At 45.6% G+C, this 7,500-nt stretch overlaps 1 protein-coding gene across 1 annotated transcript in view; it reads left to right on the top strand.

Annotated features, from left to right (window-relative positions):
* Positions 1–7,500, top strand: part of sdk2b (sidekick cell adhesion molecule 2b) — a gene marked incomplete at its 3' end in the record, with an annotated part of 111,337 nt that overhangs the window by 89,061 nt on the left and 14,776 nt on the right. Inside the window, 1 exon segment of the mRNA XM_080834121.1 lies at positions 1,165–1,303. Coding sequence (XP_080690247.1) covers positions 1,165–1,303 — 139 coding nt within the window.

Raw genomic sequence — 7,500 nt, 5'->3', positions numbered from 1 at the left:
ACAGTAAGGAACAGGTACATCGTTAGTGCATCACACATAGAAAAGTATATGCGCCCGCCGCACGGCATTATGGGGCGACTATGCTGGCATGTTACAGTATGTATTATCATTATTTGTTAAATTTAGCTTTGTGGCGAAATGTATTTCCTCGCTTCAATGTCATTAAAAGAATACGTTACTTTGCGCGTAGGCCTATGTGATATTGTTGGAGGAAGTTTGATTTGTAACTAGAGCGGCTGTTCCCATAAATCCATGCACATGTTCGTCATTCACAATAATGTTTGATAACCCCCTGAAGAAGTTGTATTAATGTTTTCCCACGTGTTGCCTATCTGCTAATTATACACTGTTTCTCCAAAATCAGTTTGATCTCTGAAATACTGTGTTCATTAGTGTTTTCATAATAACATATTGTAACAACCCTTAATGTGTATTGTACATCATACATCCACTTGCCTGCACCTTGAGGAGTCGCAATATCATAAGTTTCATCTAAGTTTGCGACGTTAGAGGTATAACGATAAGTTCTGTGATCCGGCCCGTCTAGTCATGCAAGCCGTTGGGGTTAAGCTTCTCACAGGATACGTGCACATTCGCACCAAATGCCTCGCTATGCTAGCATGATTTAACAACACCAACACAGAACATTGCCCTACGTTTTCGAGTTTTGGCTCATTTTACCCTAATGTTACATTTATTTTTTTATGTCGAAATATTGGTTGGAGATATAGAAGGAGCGCCAACTTATGCGTCCGGGAAAAAAAAAATTATAACGTTTTTTTTTTTTTTTTTCGGGCGCATTATTAGGCGCTCCCCCTCTAGATGGCGCTCTAGGCGGCCGCCTAAACCGCCTGTAGGAAAGGCCGCCCCTGTGTGTGTGTGTGTGTGTGTGTGCGTGTGCGTGTGCGTGTGAATGTGCGTGTGCGTGTGCGTGTGTGTGTGCACATGCGCATGCGTGTGCATGTGCGTTTGTGTTTGTGTGTGCGTGTCCGTGTGCGTGTGTGTGCACGTGTTTGTGTGTGTGTGTGTGTGTGTGTGTGTGTGTGTGTAAGTGTGTGCCTGTGCGTGTGCGTGTGTGGGTGTGTGTTTGTGTAACTCCACACGCTCCTCCTGTCTATCCCTCCTGTGGTCACTCACTGTCTCCATCCCTCTGCCGTCTCCCAGGCAACAGCTCCAACTGTAATGCCCTGACCCACGGGGAGATGGTGCGGCTGGACGAGAGCCGCTTCCCCGCCCTGGAGCTCAACAACCGCCGCCTGTCCGTCAAAAACTCCTTCTGCCGCAAGAACGGCGTCTACACCAGGTCTGAGCTCCTCCTGCAAAGCACTCCTGTCTGTCCTGTCTGTGTGTGTGTCTGTCTGTCTGTCTGTCTGTGTGTCTGTGTGTCTGTCTGTCTGTCTGTCCTGTCTGTCTGTCTGTCTCTCTGTCTGTCTGGAACAACTGCACCAGGGTTGGATATAGAATAACACATTCTTCTATTTCGTCTATTTCGCAATAAACCTTGTTGTTTGAGTTTTTATAAATGTATAATCTTTCTGATGCCTGCTGGAACTGCTCCAGGGCTGCCTTGCCGCAGTGTCACGACAGTTCCAGTGTATTCAGAAAACACATGATTGTGTTTCGCAAAGAACTTTCAAAGAACCAACAAATAAAATACAATTAAGAAAAGGATCAATTTGACACCAAACGCAATAGCAGGATATTAAAAATAACTCATTCTTGTATTTCCCTAACTTTATGATTCTCTTCTTACTTCTTGATGATTTTCCCGCCTGCTGACTTTCCATGTCGTAACTGCTTAAGGCCGGTATTTATAAACATATGGCACAGACATTCAAATATAACACGTTTTATAGAAACATATTATTTAAGAATCATCTAAATAGAACCGCTCTTACTATTCTGACTGACCACTGACAGCCGCCTGTGAATACTAGCTCCTATTCCCATGTGTAGTAAGATCCTGTGACAGCAGAACTTAACACAAGACCATTCAAACCAAGTCATTGGGTTTCATATGCTTTTTTAGCAGATTGTATTTAGTGGCTGACTGCACAGCCAAGTCCTTTTTATTTCAACATGTCTGTGTTTACGACGTTAGTATGTAATGGAATCATTTGCTCAGCATGCAGTGGTTTGTATGAGCTCCGGCAAGGACAGAACTGTCAAAGCTCTGGAGAGAAAAAGAGAGAGAGAGAGAGAGAGAGAAAGAGAGAGAGGACTATCGAAGCCCTGGAGAGAGAGAAGAGAGAGAGAAGAGAGAGAGAGGTCTGTCAAAGCTTTGGAGAGAGAGAAGAGAGAGAGAGGACAGTCAAATCACTGGAGAGAGAGAGAGATAGAGAGAAGAGAGAGAGAGGACTGTCAAAGCACTGGAGAGAGAGAGAGAAGAGATACAGAGAGAGAGAGAGAGAGGACTGTCAAAGCTCTGGAGAGAGAGAGAGAGAGCGAGAGAGAGAGAGAGAGAGAGAGAGAGAGAGAGAGACTGTCAAAGCTCTGTGGACAGATGGCTGGTGCTCGGGGAAGGCACTGGGAAAGGAACGAGAAGAAAGCAAGACTGGCACACAGCGCTGTAGCTTTCTTTAATCTCTCGCTGTCTCTTCCTCTCTTTAAATATATTATGGCAGCTTAGTTAACTGAATTTTGGGGGGCTTAACACCCCTGTCTGGCTCGCCGCTTGGCCCCCATCTCTGGCACACCTTCATCATCAGTCATTCGTGCGGGTTGGCCGATGTGAGATAGCCCAGTGCCATATGGCAGGGCACCAGAATCTTCTGGAACAGTAGGCATGGACTTGTATTGACACTGACACTTGGGAGCAGTTTGTTCCACTACCTCAATGATTGTGGCTGCTCTTCACCCGAGTTGGTGTCCAGTAGTAGCATAAGCTGATGGTAGCAGAGTTAATGCAGTGAGTCTAAAAGTAGTGGTAGTAGCTGACGGTAGCAGAGTAAGTGCAGTGAGTCTAAAGGTAGTGGTAGTAGCTGACGGTAGCAGAGTAAGTGCAGTGAGTCTAAAGGTAGTGGTAGTAGCTGACAGTAGCAGAGTAAGTGCAGTGAGTCTAAAAGTAGTGGTAGTAGCTGACAGTAGCAGAGTAAGTGCAGTGAGTCTAAAAGTAGTGGTAGTAGCTGACGGTAGCAGAGTAAGTGCAGTGAGTCTAAAAGTAGTGGTAGTAGCTGACGGTAGAAGAGTAAGTGCAGTGAGTCTAAAAGTAGTGGTAGTAGCTGACGGTAGCAGAGTAAGTGCAGTGAGTCTAAAAGTAGTGGTAGTAGCTGACAGTAGCAGAGTAAGTGCAGTGAGTCTAAAAGTAGTGGTAGTAGCTGACGGTAGCAGAGTAAGTGCAGTGAGTCTAATAGTAGTGGTAGTAGCTGACGGTTCCAAAGTGCAGTGAGTCTAAAGGTAGTGGTAGTAGCTGACGGAAGCGGAGTAAGAGAAATATGGCTGCTCCTGAGTAACCTGCTACTGCGGAGCGTGTGTGCACGTGTGCGTGTTTGTTTGTGTTTTCACCTGAAGGCAGTCAGGCATATTGACCACGGAATGAGTGTGTGTGTGTGTGTGTGTGTGTGTGCCTGTGTGTGTGTATGTGTGTGTGTGTGTGTGTGTATGTTCTTACCTTCCCAGACTGTTCATGTTAGAACCATTTATCTGTGCATTCCTCTTACCACCCTATACAATGGTCTCTCTCTGTCTCCCCCATACACACACATACAGTACACACACAAAAAGAAACAAACAAACATTAAAAACAATTCCCCTCTCTGATTCTGCCTCTTCCCCCCACACACACACACACAGACTACCTGTTCAGGCCAGATCAATCCCAGTCTACCTGTTGGATCTCAGTCCAAACAGCTTGTTAACAGTAAGGGTTTCTGCCCACAGCTGGGCGCCCAGGTGCCCCTGTGAAGCCGTGCCCAGGTGATTATCGGCACAAGCATGCTCACCTTGACCTGGATGCCCCCCCCCCCACACACACACACACACACTCCAAAAGCCTCCACTTATTCACGTGACCTTGAGGCTGTTGGATCAAAGGCTTCCTGGGCTTTGAGCTGTAGCCAGCCAACCTCGTTATCGTCCGGGATTTGAGCAGGGGGGGTTGATGTGGAGAGTGTGTGTGTGTGTGTGTGAGGGGGAGAGAGAGAGCAATAGGGAGAGAAATTGTATGTGTGTGTGTGTGTGTGTGTGTGTGTGTCTGTGTGTGTTAGAGGCGGTAGTCGTAGGAATGCACAGATGCATCTTTTATTCATCTTTTTCAGTGCTCAGGGCTCAGAGGAACCTGATGCAGAGAATCCCCCTGCAGGTAGAAGGGTCTTCATTCCCAAACACACACACACACACACACACACACACACACACACACACACACACACACACACACACACACACACACACACACACACACACTCAGAGGAACCTGATGCTGCATATGCCCCTGTAGGTAGAAGGGTCTTCATTCCTCAAACACGCACCAAACAAAAGACGAACCTCAAAAGCACTCAAATCGTCCCCTTTCACCGATCATTTGATGCACTCTGTGAGGCTCCACAATAGCGTGTCCTGCCAAGCCTTGAAGACGTGTTCTTTTGCGGAGGGGTTTTGGGTGCCTATGCTAGGGGGCTTTTCTGTTCTCTATAGGGGCGGAGAGAGGGGCAGTGGTGGGTGGTGGGGGTGGGGGGGTTTCTGGAGCTCTGGCTGTGATTTTCCCAGACAAAGGGGGGGGACAGGGTTTGGGTTTCAGCTGTGTCTTATCTCTGGAGTAGGGAGGCAGAGGAGGAGGAGGAGGATATAGTGGCAGGGGCTGTGAATTACTGAAAGGTCAGAGAGAGAGAGAGTGAAAGAAAAAGAGGGAGAGAGATGGAAAGAGTGTTAAGGTCAAGCCGATGTAGGAGGAGAGAAGGGAAAGAGCGAGAGGGACAAAAAGAAAGAGAGAAGAATGGGAGAGCGTCAGATGGAGAGAGGGATAGAGAGTGTTGATGTGAAGGAGATGGAGGAGGAGAATGAGAGTAGAATAAGAGGGAGGAGATTGAAGGGGAAGGTGGGGTGTGGTTGGTGTCCTGCTGAAGCACTGCTGAATGTTTAAACAGGCAGTTTATCATAAGCTGCTCACACGTGCGGTAAGTCTCTGCAAAAATGTGTCGATTTCTTTAACCCTATATCAGCCAAGCGTCAGATTCCAGCATATCTCAGGGGCTTTTTAACAGATACGGTGTACTTTTCAGAATACTCATAATCTCTCTCTCTCTCTCTCTCTCTCTCTCTCTCTCGCTCTCTCTCTCTCTCCCTTTCTATTTCGCTCTCTCTCTCACACACACCCCCCCCCTCCCCCCCCACACACAGCACACACACAGAAACACCCTCAGTTGTTGACACACATTGCGTTCGAGACGATGTCCCTACTGTGCTTATCTCCTAGTGTGTGTGTGTGTGTAAACTCTGAAAGCGGACTGGCTAACCTCACAGCTGACACCGCCACAACCCCTGATTGCGTCAGTGTGAGTGTGTGTGTCCGACTCACACACCAGCACCCTCCCATCGCCCCTGTCAGCGAGGTCACTGAGGTCACAGCCTTCGAAAGCTGACGACCTTCTTTAACACACCCTTCAGACGGAACACCCTGTCTGCTTGCGTGTTCTGACCCACACAAAGTGTCACCACAGAGTTTGTTGTGTCTAAATATGATAAAGTTTATACGCATAATTCTGTTTCATTGCTTGAGTTATGCCTGTATGGTAAATAGATCCTGTGTAGTTCCTGAACTGTTCCCTATGAACTAGAAGGACCTCTCAGGTTTGTTTGGGTCGCCTGAATGATATGAACTGAAATCTGTTAATTGATTGAAGTTTTGTTTGGATCGTCTGGATGATATGAAGTGAAATCTGTTAATTGATTGAAGTTTTGTTTGGATCGTCTGAATGATATGAACTGAATTCTGTTAATTGATTGAAGTTTTGTTTGGATCGTCTGGATGATATGAACTGAAATCTGTTAATTGATTGAAGTGTTGGGTGTTATGGTTGGGATAATGACTACCAAACAGACAGACACTATTTCCCCTGCCATGTACCCTGTCTGTGATAACAACTATCTAACTTCTCATGGCTCCCTGTGTGAGTCGAACTTTTAAAAAACAATGAAAGATAAAGGTTTTTAGAAAACGATGAAAGATAAAGGTTTTTAGAAAACGATGAAAGATAAAGGTTTTTAGAGACCGATGAAAGATAAAGGTTTTCAGAAAACGATGAAAGATAAAGGTTCTTCATCTGCTCTGCAAAATAGCCGGCAGCCGTATTTCACAAAGGAGCCAACCTCTGCTGGATGGTGATGAGAAGCAGAAGTGATGCTCGGTTTTTTTAAAACGTTTAAACGCTCACTCTCAAAACTGGTTCCAAAAGCATGTGTTGGGTGTTATGGTTGGGATAATGATTACCAAACAGACAGACACTATTCCCCCTGCCGTGTACCCTGTCTGTGATAACTAATATCTCACTTCTCATGGCTCCCTGTGTGCTTCGAACTTAAGAAAACGATGAAAGGTAAAAGTTTTTAGAAAACAATGAAAGATAAAGGTTTTTTTTATCTGCTCTGCAAAATAGCCGTATGTCATAAAGGAGCCAACCTCTGCTGGATGGTGATGAGAAGCAGAAGTGATGCTCGTTTTTTTTTTTTAAACGTTTAAACGCTCACTCTCAAAACCGGTTCCAAAAGCATTTCCAAAAATCCATCTGCAGATGTTCCATTTTTTTGGCAGGGCGCTGGGGAAATTCTGAACAGGAGGTAGTCGAGCGGAGAGATTTATAGAGGAACTGTTTTATTTCTTATTTTTCTTTTCTCTTTTCTGTGCTCCACATTAACAGTAAAGTTTCAGTGGAGATGAGAAGGAGAAGAGAGGAGAGCATCTATTTCCATTAAAGAGTGGATTTATTAAGAAGCAGATTTTTAATCTTTCTTTTATCTTTCTTATTTTTAATGGATGACTTAAACCAACACTGTAAAAAATATTTGGAATGTGGTTAGGGAGGAAAAGGAAGGAGAGTGGAAATGAGAAGAAATAAGGAGAGAGAGACAGAGTGAGAGAGAGAAGAGATAGAGGGACAGAGAAGAGAGAGAGGGACGGAGAAGAGAGCGTCTATTTATATTCAGAGTCTCTCCAGACCAGGCTGCTTCACCCCCTAATGCTCCTGTCCGATGTGTGTTAATCTCTGCGCGAGGAAACGTCAACACACACTTAGTCCTCATCATGACTAACTACCCCTCTCTGCCAAGCCATGGGGGTAGATGGAGAACACTCCCCTCACACAGGGCGATCTGTTGTTATTGCTTAACACACACTTTATACTGGGCAACCTGCTGTTGCTTAACACACGCTTTTTACACTGGGCAAACTGGTGTTGCTTAACATACACTTTACACAGGGCAAACTGCGATTGGTGCTTAACACACTCTTTACACTGGGCAAACTGTAGATGCTGCTTAACACACACTTCACACTGGACGAACTGT

Source organism: Sprattus sprattus (assembly GCF_963457725.1).
Source record: "Sprattus sprattus genome assembly, chromosome: 3".
Taxonomy (NCBI): domain Eukaryota; kingdom Metazoa; phylum Chordata; class Actinopteri; order Clupeiformes; family Clupeidae; genus Sprattus; species Sprattus sprattus.
Note: the sequence above shows the minus strand (reverse complement) of the source record. Positions and strands in the feature narration are given on the sequence as shown.